The following is a 12,212-nucleotide window of genomic DNA, read 5'->3' as shown; positions in this document are numbered from 1 at the left end:
AGTTTAGGTTAGGTTTTAGGTTGAGTTAGGGTATAGAGTTCTGGTGCCGTCTTCAGGGCTCTGCCTGTCTACGGGGTAAATTGGTTAGGTTTTAGGTTAAGTTAGGGCATAGAGTTTAGGTTAAGTTAGGATATAGCTTAGGTTATGTTGGGATATAGTTTAGGTTTTAAGATCTTGACGAGAGGTAGTTTAAAAAACCTGACCAGAGGTAGACTAGTTTTAATATCTTGACCAAAGGTAGACTAGTTTTAAGATCTTGACGAGAGGTAGTTTAAAGAACCTGACCAGAGGTAGACTAGTTTTAAGATCTTGACCAGAGGTAGACTAGTTTTAAGATCTTGACCAGAGGTAGACTAGTTTTAAGATCTTGACCAGAGGTAGTTTAAAAAACCTGACCAGAGGTAGACTAGTTTTAAGATCTTGACCAAAGGTAGTTTTAAGATCTTGACCAAAGGTAGACTAGTTTTAAGATCTTGACCAAAGGTAGTTTTAAGATCTTGACCAAAGGTAGACTAGTTTTAAGATCTTGACCAGAGTTAGTTTTAAGATCTTGACCAGAGGTAGTTTTAAGATCTTGACCAGAGGTAGACTAGTTTTAAGATCTTGACCAGAGGTAGTTTTAAGATCTTGACCAGAAGTAGACTAGTTTTAAGATCTTGACCAGAGGTAGTTTTAAGATCTTGACCAGAGGTACAATAGTTTTAAGATCCTGACCAAAGGTAGACTAGTTTTTAGATCTTGACCAGAGGTAGTTTTAAGATCTTGACCAGAGGTACAATAGTTTTAAGATCTTGACCAGAGGTAGACTAGTTTTAAGATCTTGACCAGAGGTAGACTAGTTTTAAGATCTTGACCAGAGGTAGACTAGTTTTAAGATCTTGACCAGAAACTTGTGACCTTTATTTTTCCCCAGGTCGTGACACCAAAAAAGCTACTTCCCCTATCACGTGATCACATGAAAAAATCTTTTGTGGGAACCAGCATGGTGAGGGCTGTTGGTTCAACTCGTTGTAGTCTGTGACGTCATAGCTCACTCGTTGTAGTATGTGACGTCATAGCTCACTCGTTGTAGTCTGTGACGTCGTAGCTCACTCGTTGTAGTCTGTGACGTCATAGCTCACTCGTTGTAGTCTGTGACGTCATAGCTCACTCGTTGTAGTCTGTGACGTCATAGCTCACTCATTGTAGTCTGTGACGTCATAGCTCACTTGTTCACTCACTGTGACGTCATAGCTCACACGTTCATTTACTGTGGCGTCATAGCTCACTCGTTGTAGTCTGTGACGTCATAGCTCACTCGTTGTAGTCTGTGACGTCATAGGTCACTCGTTGTAGTCTGTGACGTCATAGCTCACTCGTTGTAGTCTGTGACGTCGTAGCTCACTCGTTGTAGTCTGTGACGTCATAGGTCACTCGTTGTAGTCTGTGACGTCATAGCTCACTCGTTGTAGTCTGTGACGTCATAGCTCACTCGTTGTTGTCTGTGACGTCATAGCTCACTCGTTGTAGTCTGTGACGTCATAGCTCACTCGTTGTAGTCTGTGACGTCATAGCTCACTTATTCATTTACTGTGACGTCATAGCTCATATGTTCATTTACTGTGACGTCATAGCTCACTTGTTCACTCACTGTGACGTCATGGCTCATATGTTCATTAACTGTGACGTCATAGCTCACATGTTCATTCACTGTGACGTCATAGCTCACATGTTCATTCTCTGCAACTCATAGCTCACATGTTCATTCTCTGTGAAGTCATAGCTCACACGCTAATTCATACTCAAATCTCACAATTTCATTCGTCGTTACGTCATAGCTCACATATTCATTTGTTGTTACGTCATAGCTCACATATTCATTCTTTGTTACGTCATATTCACTCGCTGATACGTCATAGATCACATATTCATTTGTTGTTACGTCATAGCTCACATATTCATTCGTTGTAACGTCATATTAACTCGCTGATACAAATAAGACTAAAGTCCGCCATTCCACTTTTCTTATCTCCATGTGATTGATAACGTATTAATAATCAAAAGGAAAGGAAAACATTGGAAATATAAATTCAGATTACTAAAAAATGTTTAAACAATTGTGCAAGACTGATCAAATTTCAAACGTTATAATTTTAAAATGTCAAGCTAAAATAATAAGTGATCATTCTGAAATGATAGGCTACATTTTTAAAACTTTCATCTCCTTTTATTTCTACAGCCATGAAATGCCTCCCCGTGTTTTGGGATCCTCACAGTTCCAACCACCTTTCTGCCAGCCACCCCCCCCCCTATCCAACTTAAAGAATTCCCACTTCACCCCACATACCAGCTGTTAACATTATCCATAATTAGACCTAGCCATGAAAATCCTAACCGCTCCCCTCCCTTATAAAATCTGAAGAACTACACGCACAAGGCACCAACCAAACCCAGAGACGCTATCAATGTATGACGTCAGTCTACTCATGACAGAAATAAAAAAATCCAACTCTAGCCTGTCTTCTCTTCCCTCGTGTTGAACTGTATGTGGTGGGGACACAGCCAATATCTCTAGTCCATGGACCAAACATACATCTAACATGTCTCTAGTCCATGGACTAAACATACATCTAACATGTCTCTAGTCCATGGACCAAACATACATCTAACATGTCTCTAGTCCATGGACCAAACATACATCTAACATGTCGACACAAGTCTCTAGTCCATGAACCAAACATACATCTAACATGTCTCTAGTCCATGGACCAAACATACATCTAACATGTCTCTAGTCCATGGACCAAACATACATCTAACATGTCTCTAGTCCATGGACCAAACATACATCTAACATGTTTCTAGTCCATGGACCAAACATAAATCTAACATGTCTCTAGTTCATGGACCAAACATACATCTAACATGTGGACACAAGTCTCTAGTCCATGGACCAAACATACATCTAACATGTCTCTAGTCCATGGACCAAACATACATCTAACATGTCTCTAGTCCATGAACCAAACATACATCTAACATGTCTCTAGTCCATGAACCAAACATACATCTAACATGTCGACATATGTCTCTAGTCCATGGACCAAACATACATCTAACATGTGTACACAAGTCTCTAGTCCATGGACCAAACATACATCTAACATGTCTCTAGTCCATGAACCAAACATACATCTAACATGTCTCTAGTCCATGAACCAAACATACATCTAACATGTCGACACATGTCTCTAGTCCATGGACCAAACATACATCTAACATGTGTACACAAGTCTCTAGTCCATGGACCAAACATACATCTAACATGTCTCTAGTCCATGAACCAAACATACATCTAACATGTCTCTAGTCCATGGACCAAACATACATCTAACATGTCTCTAGTCCATGAACCAAACATACATCTAACATGTCGACACACCTAATTGTTTAACAACCACAAGTATTGCTGGTGTGCCTGACAGCACATATCAACACAGTTTACATGGGGGTGAAGTCAGAAGCACCAAACCACTGCTATTGACTGGTAAACTTTAAGCTACATTCACATTGTTTTCTTGCAAGCTAAACGGAACCTGAAGTTTAACTCTAGTAAGACATACATTGATTGGCTGTTCAGGAGGAACTCAGCCATCGATCTTCGGATAACCCCACTGTGTAGTGATCTGTGCTCAAACATTGCCGATAAAGGTTTTAATAAAATTCTTTTTTTATACCACGTTGTTCGATTCCTAGCTTCATCAGACTCTCTAAACTTCAATACTTTATTCTTACAATACAGCTGCGACAACACTTTTTCTCTTAGACTTCATTCTTGGTCAACTCACTGGTTTAACACCGCAAACTACCAGTGTTTCTTCCAGACTTTTTTCTCCGGGGGGTGAGGGGGGGGGGGGGCACTTGATATTTTTTAGGGGGGGGGGGGGGGACGGGACGACGACAACGACGACACACACTGGTAAAAGTATATATTTTCTGTTATGTAAATTCCATTTCGTTCGGGGGGGGGGGGGGGGGAGTGGGGGGATAGACTTTCTTCGAAAATTTGCCTGGAAGTAACTCTGCACACTACACGTCAACACAGCACACAGAGCCGTAACAAGGGAAATAACAATGATATATATATATATATAGTACAAGGGACATAACGATAACTAAAAGACAAAACGTAACTCGCATATTCAGTGGAAAAAAACATATGGCTGTAATAAAGCATTTCGGTTAATGAAAATAATAAAAACATCAGAAATATACAATATTTTCAGACAAACATGCTAAAAACAAAAAAAAGTATACAATATTTAGCAAACGAAAATAATAAATATAATAAATATAATATTTAATACTACGAAGATACTTTATTTGATGTATACCTTTCATATTCAGCCAAGTACGACAAAAACCGCACAATCAAGTTATTACATTCAGATTTTTTAACAACACTGCACACGATTTTAAAACACACTATTATTTCATTCGAGACTAATCCCTATGAGCACATTTGTAATGGGATTGATATCAGTATTGTATGTCATCAGGCAATAAATCCCAGTGATGTTGGTCTAAACGTTGTGTACACAATGTTTTCTGTACGTCATCAGGCAATAAATCCTAGTGCTGTTGGTCTAAACGTTGTGTACAAAATGTTTTCTGTACGTCATCAGGCAATAAATCTTAGTGATGTTGGTCTAAACGTTGTGTACAAAATGTTTTCTGTACGTCATCAGGCAATAAATCCTAGTGCTGTTGGTCTAAACGTCGTGCACAAAATGTTTTCTGTACGTCATCAGGCAATAAATCCTAGTGCTGTTGGTCTAAACGTTGTGTACACAATGTTTTCTGTACGTCATCAGGCAATAAATCCTAGTACTGTCTAAACGTTGTGTACAAAATGTTTACTGTTTTCCAACAAAAAGTTTAGAAAGATGTGAGCCTTGACGTCATTGAGACCTTTTCCAAAGTGGGTACCATCGTAACTCATCACTCCATCAGTCAAGTGCAAGAAGTCAAGCACGGGAATTCCCTGTTTTCTCATGACTTGGTGCATGACTTGGTTGTAGACTTCCATTTTAGCAGCTTGCTGGTGTACGTAACGTCCACTTTTGAGCGGGCCTGGTACGTGGGGGGTTACCCAGATGACCTTCGGCCAAGGTGACTTTGACATGAGCTCAAACATTGGTTTTAGAACCTAGAGAAACAAAAACGACAGGGGGTGAGGATAGAAGAAAAATACAATGGTGGGTTCACCCAGGCTTGAAAAGTGAATCAAAACTGTCATTTCCAGAAAGATTATCTTTCAACCAGAATTGAATATTTTATATAATTGTGAAGGTTGAACACAATGACTTCCGGTTTTATTACTGCTAGAAATATTCAAACAAGTAATTATCAGTAATAAAAAGCATAATAGTCTTAAAATAGTTTAAACATTACAATAATGTAATTTTTTGATCACTTTTCAAGCCAAAATAAAAAAAATAGAAAAATGGTAAAACCAAATTCAAGGCTCTAAGGACATATATAATTGTTGGACGGTATTAAAGGACATTGAACAAGGACACTAGGACATTATATATAAATAGAAGGACAATAAAAAAATATACAGGGGTTATAAGAGAATATAGACAGCAACAAACAATCTACTGAAGTGAAAAGCTACAACAGATTTAGTCACCAAAACAAACTCACAGCTGTCTACAACAACCACCACTTAACCAACTATAGCTGTCTACAACATCCACCACTAAACCAACTATAGCTGTCTATACAACAACCACCACTTAACCAACTATAGCTGTCTACAACATCCACCACTAAACCAACTATTAATGTCTACAACATCCACCACTAAACCAACTATAGCTGTCTACAACATCCACCACTGAACCAACTATAGCTGTCTACAACATCCACCACTAAACCAACTATAGCTGTCTACAACATCCACCACTAAACCAACTATAGCTGTCTACAACATCCACCACTAAACCAACTATAGCTGTCTACAACCTCCACCACTAAACCAACTATAGCTGTCTACAACATCCACCACTAAACCAACTATAGCTGTCTACAACATCCACCACTAAACCAACTATAGCTGTCTACAACATCCACCACTAAACCAACTATAGCTGTCTACAACATCCACCAGTAAACCAACTATAGCTGTCTACAACATCCACCACTAAACCAACTATAGCTGTCTACAACCTCCACCACTTAACCAACTATAGCTGTCTACAACAGCCACCACTAAACCAACTATAGCTGTCTACAACATCCACCACTAAACCAACTATAGCTGTCTACAACATCCACCCCTAAACCAACTATAGCTGTCTACAACATCCACCACTAAACCAACTATAGCTGTCTACAACCTCCACCACTAAACCAACTATAGCTGTCTACAACATCCACCACTAAACCAACTATAGCTGTCTACAACATCCACCACTAAACCAACTATAGCTGTCTACACAACAACCACCACTTAACCAACTGTAGCTGTCTACAACAACCACCACTTAACCAACTGTAGCTGTCTACAACATCCACCACTTAACCAACTATAGCTGTCTACAACATCCACCACTAAACCAACTATAGCTGTCTACAACATCCACCACTAAACCAACTATAGCTAAACCAACTATAGCTGTCTACAACATCCACCACTAAACCAACTATAGCTGTCTACAACAACCACCACTTAACCAACTGTAGCTGTCTACAACATCCACCACTAAACCAACTATAGCTGTCTACAACATCCACCACTAAACCAACCTGTGATTCCACCACATTGTGGTCCAGCCCATCATGTAACCCAATACCGAAGACGAAGAGAGAATTGTTTTTTCCAGTCAGCTGACCCATGACTTCTAGGATGTTCTTGCTCTGACTTGCCCTCCATAACGACTGGCTCATCAGATGCACCTGTTTTATGGTAGATCACAGGAGTTTAGCGAGCCCGAGTTTATACAGGAAACCAACACTCGTTAAACCAATGGATAAATCCCCCCCTCCCCCGACTACCTACCATTCCCCGCACTCCCTAGGTCCGACTACCTACCTCCAATCCAGACTAAATACCTCTCTCCCCCACTCCCCCACAAATCGACCTCTCCCCCCACATGCCCCCATACCGACTACCTACCTCTCCCCCACACTCCCTTGAATCACGCAAGATGTGGGGCGTACAGTCTGTGAAATAGCGGTTGTAGTGGTCACAAATATTGCGATTGGCTGAAATGTAGAACACGTGACGCTGGTACTGCTAGCACAGTTATAGAACCACAATAATTGAATCCATACAATAGAGCTAAACATATAACCGTCATTCATACACATTTGTTGTTGAATCCAGATAATATCGTTTTCAGTCTTATCATTTTGTAATTAGTAATAACGAACTATATATATATATATATATATATATATATATATATATATATATATATATATATATATATATATATGTATATATATATATATATGCGCAATATTTTAAGATTTTTAGTTCGCCCTTTACGCCTTAAAGGGGCGCTTTGCCTGTGTGAGCTACTAGATCTATTTAATTCTGTTATCTCCCCTTTCATTTAGCGCCCCAAATTTCCGTGCTGCTTTTTTTTTAGCAGAGAAGCTACAATAAGAAAACAAGGTCACACGTCTATAAATAGAAGATTAATAACGCGTTGATAAAACTTGTATCAAATGTTGCGTCCCTCCCCCGCCCCTCCCCGCCACATCACAGTTTCGAGGTGAGTCAACCTGTTAATAATTATCATTAAAAAGTTTTTAAAAACCCACGTTTTCTGATTGAACTAAAAAGTAGAAATTAAATGCTATACATCACAATAATGCAAGCGATCACTACTATAAGCGATCGCAAACTGCGTGCGCATTATGACAAAAAAAATGAAAAACGTGGGGCGCCGAAGTAAAAGTTTTTTATCGGTCATTGTTAATATAAGATTTAAAAGTTATATTACTATTGATAAGATAATACTATTGAGTTTTATTAGGGAGCTTGTAGAGAGTTAACAGTATTAGAAACTGTAAGAAAATCACGGTTATAAAATCATTCTACAACACGCATACTCTCATACCCTCGCAATCCACTGGGATATCTTTCATAAGACGGGGGTAGAGTGACAAAACCTTGGGGGAGGGGGGGGGGGGAGGAGTTCGTGTCACAAGCTTTGAGGTGGAAAGTTACATACCTTGGGATGTAGAGTTACAAATCTTGGGGGGGGGGGGAGGGGGAAGGTAGAGTGACAAACCTTGGGGGGTGGGAGTAGAGTGACAAACCTTGGGGGGTAGAGTCCAGTAGAATATCATCCCTCAAGAGACCAAAGACAGACAAAAAGATCTGGCGCATCAAAGAGTCTCCAATAAAATAGATGGTCATGTTGGTCAATAGTTGACAGATTTGTTGTCTGGACAACAGCGCCATCTGGTGAGGTCAGGTCAACTTTTGGTTAACTGTTCAAGTGGATGTGTGGTTTATACTTAATTTCAAAATCAAGGACCCCTGTATGACTGACCTTACACTTGTCAGGGACCCCAGCTTGACTAACATGACATTTGGGGCTGTCAGGGATCCCTGTATGACTGACAGGGACCCATGTATGACTGACCTGACACTTGTCAGGGACCCTTGTATGACTGTCAGGGACCCTGTATGACTGACCTGACGGGTTGTCAGGGACCCCTATATGACTGACCTGACACTTGGGGCTGTCAGGGACTACTGTATGACTGACCTGACACTTGTCAGGAACCCTGTATGACTGTCAGGGACCCCTGTATGACTGTCCTGACACTTGGGGTTGTCAGGGACCCCTGTATGACTGTCAGGGACCCTGTATGACTGTCCTGACACTTGTCAGGGATCCCTGTATGAATGTCAGGGACCCTGTATGACTGACCTGACACTTGTCAGGGACCCCTGTATGACTGTAAGAGACCCCTGTATGACTGTCAGGGACCCCTGTATGACTGTCAGGGACCCCTGTATGACTGTCAGGGACCCCTGTATGACTGTCAGGGACCCCTGTATGACTGTCAGGGACCCCTGTATGACTGTCAGAGACCCCTGTATGACTGTCAGGGACCCCTGTATGACTGTAAGAGACCCCTGTATCACTGTAAGAGACCCCTGTATGACTGACCTGACGGGTTGTCAGGGACCCCTGTATGACTGTCAGTGACCCCTGTATGACTGTCAGTGACCCCTGTATGACTGTCAGGGACCCCTGTATGACTGTCAGGGACCCCTGTATGACTGTCCTGACACTTGGGGTTGTCAGGGACCCCTGTATGACTGTCAGGGACCCTGTATGACTGTCCTGACACTTGTCAGGGATCCCTGTATGAATGTCAGGGACCCTGTATGACTGACCTGACACTTGTCAGGGACCCCTGTATGACTGTAAGAGACCCCTGTATGACTGTCAGGGACCCCTGTATGACTGTCAGGGACCCCTGTATGACTGTCAGGGACCCCTGTATGACTGTCAGGGACCCCTGTATGACTGTCAGGGACCCCTGTATGACTGTAAGAGACCCCTGTATCACTGTAAGAGACCCCTGTATGACTGACCTGACGGGTTGTCAGGGACCCCTGTATGACTGTCAGTGACCCCTGTATGACTGTCAGTGACCCCTGTATGACTGTCAGGGACCCCTGTATGACTGTCAGGGACCCCTGTATCACTGTAAGAGACCCCTGTATCACTGTAAGAGACCCCTGTATGACTGACCTGACACTTGGGGTTGTCAGGGACCCAGGTCGCTAGCTCAGCGTGGATCTGTTGCCTCATGTCGTAGCAGCGCGGACACCGACACTGCTCTACCGACTTGGCCACACAGCTCGTCTCCCAGCAACAGGGCGTGGAGCCGTTAGGGTTGCACACGGCTCTACTCCAGTCGGTGCCAGGGAAGTTCACGTCACCTACAGCAGATACAGGCGGGGATTTAGATTCAAAGAGATCTCTGTCACGTGGGACATCTGTCACGTGGGACATCTGTCACGTGGGGCATATGTCACGTTGGAATCACGTGGGACATCTGGCACGTGGTAGTCACGTGGGACATCTGTCACATGGGACATCTGTCACGTTGGAGTCACGTGGGACATCTGTCACGTGGGACATCTGTCACGTGGGGCATCTGTCACGTGGGGCATCTGTCACGTGACGTATCTGTCACGTGGGACATCTGTCACGTGGGACATCTGTCACGTGGGACATTTGTCACGTGGGAGTCACGTGGGACATATGTCATGTGGGATCTCTGGTATGAAATTATTTTCGGGTTTCTCGAATTAATTTAGAGCTAAAATATTTTAAGCCCAAGTAAGTTACCTATCGTAGCGAGGTGGGGGGGGGAAATTATGTTAATTTATGGACCTAAATGGACACCAGACTGGGAAATTTGTCTCGCTGTAAATCGGTCAAGATACTCACCACATTTCTTGTCGTCTCGCTGTAAATCTGCTGGTAACTTGTGATACGCTCTGGTTCTCCTGAGGAAAGCTTCTATTTCTTTCAGCTGGTCCAGAGTAAAGTTGTTCTGTACCCAGTGACCTCGGGTCATTTCTTGGCTGACATTCGTACACGTAACTTGCAATTGTGTCAGCGAGTCACGGTTAGACTGGTTAACTTGTTCCTGGAACTTGAGCGACCCTCCCAGGTAAGACTTGGGAAGTGGTTCCCGGAATTCTAGCGAGCCTCCCCATGGCAGGAACTGGACGATAAACCAGAGACAGAGCACTGCGAGTAGCACGCTCGCTGTCACCTGGCGACTCATTTGACTGGAACACAACCCGTTTTATGTCAGACCATGTGTGTACAATTTAAGTGTACACACACCATAGGTATGTAAACATCACCATAGCAGTATCGTTATTCGGTCTGTCTGCCTGTCCGTCTGTCTGTCCGTTAGTCTGTCTGTCTGTCTATACGAAACATAAGGAAAATAAAATCTTTAACGGTCAAACGAAACGAACCCAAAGCTACTCGAAAAAGATTGACATCATTGATTCTAGAGCAGGGGTTCCCATCCTGTTTTTTACTCTAGAGCAGGGTTCTCCAAAAAAAAACCCACGAACAGATCCGATAAACGCCGAAGGCGCCAAATCACAAGGCACATAACTCTGGATTGCTTCGGCGATCATCGGCTCTCTTCGGGTTTTCCGCGTGTACATGGAGTGATGTGCAAAAAGCATTCCCCGCCTGGAACCGCGTTGTTGTCATTGTGATTGCTGCCCTGTTCGGGTCGCGACAGTTAGATAAGAGACAAGTTCGTCAGACGAAACACGAATTAGGAGTTTTCTATAAAAAAAAAAATTAACAGGCTAAAAGCGAGGAGCGTAATTTATTGTATTCATAAGCGATGATCTATCAATAAACTATTATTATTGAGGAGATAGTTATAGTTCTTGTTATAATATATGTATGCATATAATGCAGAACAGACTTGCGCTTTAACATTGATATTATATTGTAGTTCAAGCATTGTTTTTTTTTTTATTATTATTCATTTTAGCCCTAAAATGAGTGGACCAAGTAAAAGACAACGAACTTAAAATTTTAACACTGACTGGGAGGAATCATATTGTTTCGTTAATTTGAAAAATAACTGCGTTTGTTTGTTGAGTGGTAGTAGCATAAAAAAAACAACGTTGAACGACACTTTCAGACAAATTATGGCACTTTTAATGTGAATTATCCTCTTAAATCTGAAGTAAGAAAGAAGAAAAAATGTAATCTAAAATCAAGTCTAACAGCACAAAAGACTGTTTTCACTAGACATGTGGAAAATTCTAAAAAGGCCACTATTGCTTCTTTCAAAATATCTAAATTGGATTTGTTGATATCACATCTGCAGATCAATTCTCTCGTGCATTTCGCACATATGAAGAAAATGCTAGGCGACAATGAATTAAATGGGACATTATTTATTAAGCATCTTCAAGAGTAAAAAAATAAATTATCGACTACTGATCATAGTTCACATGAATAGTTCGTTAAAATTATCAACTACCGATCATATTTCACCTGAATAGGTCGTTATCAAAAAACACACGGAAGAATTGATCATTGATGTGTATTTTCCCGTGTCAGTGAACATTTGTGTTTTATGGCTCACCGTGACGTCACGCATTTGTGTGTGGGAGAAGAGGGGGGGGGGGGATGAGATGG

The 12,212-nt window shown here is 41.7% G+C and overlaps 2 protein-coding genes across 4 annotated transcripts in view; one reads left to right on the top strand and one right to left on the bottom strand.

Annotated features, from left to right (window-relative positions):
- Positions 1 to 2,483, top strand: part of LOC131935549 (WD repeat-containing protein 64) — a 50,693-nt gene extending 48,210 nt beyond the window's left edge. For all 3 annotated transcript variants that reach the window (XM_059291999.1, XM_059292000.1, XM_059291998.1), the window contains exons 31-32: positions 914 to 985; positions 2,219 to 2,483. In XM_059291999.1, the coding sequence (XP_059147982.1) occupies positions 914 to 985; positions 2,219 to 2,224 (78 nt within the window). In that variant the 3' untranslated portion in view covers positions 2,225 to 2,483. The remainder of the gene's footprint in view (positions 1 to 913; positions 986 to 2,218) is intronic.
- A 2,390-nt stretch (positions 2,484 to 4,873) lies between these two features.
- Positions 4,874 to 10,818, bottom strand: LOC131935535 (uncharacterized). Its single transcript, XM_059291964.1, has 6 exons — positions 10,476 to 10,818; positions 9,771 to 9,961; positions 8,317 to 8,461; positions 7,163 to 7,251; positions 6,793 to 6,942; positions 4,874 to 5,188 (listed from the first exon to the last, which is right to left on the bottom strand). Exons 1-6 carry the CDS (start codon positions 10,816 to 10,818, stop codon positions 4,874 to 4,876), a joined length of 1,233 nt encoding a protein of 410 aa, XP_059147947.1.
- Positions 10,819 to 12,212: the final 1,394 nt, after the last annotated feature.

Source organism: Physella acuta, unplaced genomic scaffold (genome assembly GCF_028476545.2).
Source record: "Physella acuta isolate Inbredline_101_S28 unplaced genomic scaffold, ASM2847654v3 ptg000148l, whole genome shotgun sequence".
NCBI lineage: Eukaryota > Metazoa > Mollusca > Gastropoda > Physidae > Physella > Physella acuta.
The sequence above is the reverse complement of the archived record's forward strand: the minus strand, read 5'-3'. Positions and strand labels throughout refer to the sequence as shown.

Excerpts from the sequence above, each read along its gene's own strand:
- LOC131935535 (XM_059291964.1), bottom strand. The coding sequence starts at position 10,818 with ATGAGTCGCCAGGTGACAGCGAGCGTGCTACTCGCAGTGCTCTGTCTC. Across the intron at positions 6,943-7,162 it reads CAAGGGAGTGTGGGGGAGAG|GTGCATCTGATGAGCCAGTC; the intron begins GTAGGTAGTCGG and ends ACCATAAAACAG. Across the intron at positions 5,189-6,792 it reads ACAATGTGGTGGAATCACAG|GTTCTAAAACCAATGTTTGA; the intron begins GTTGGTTTAGTG and ends TTGTTTCTCTAG.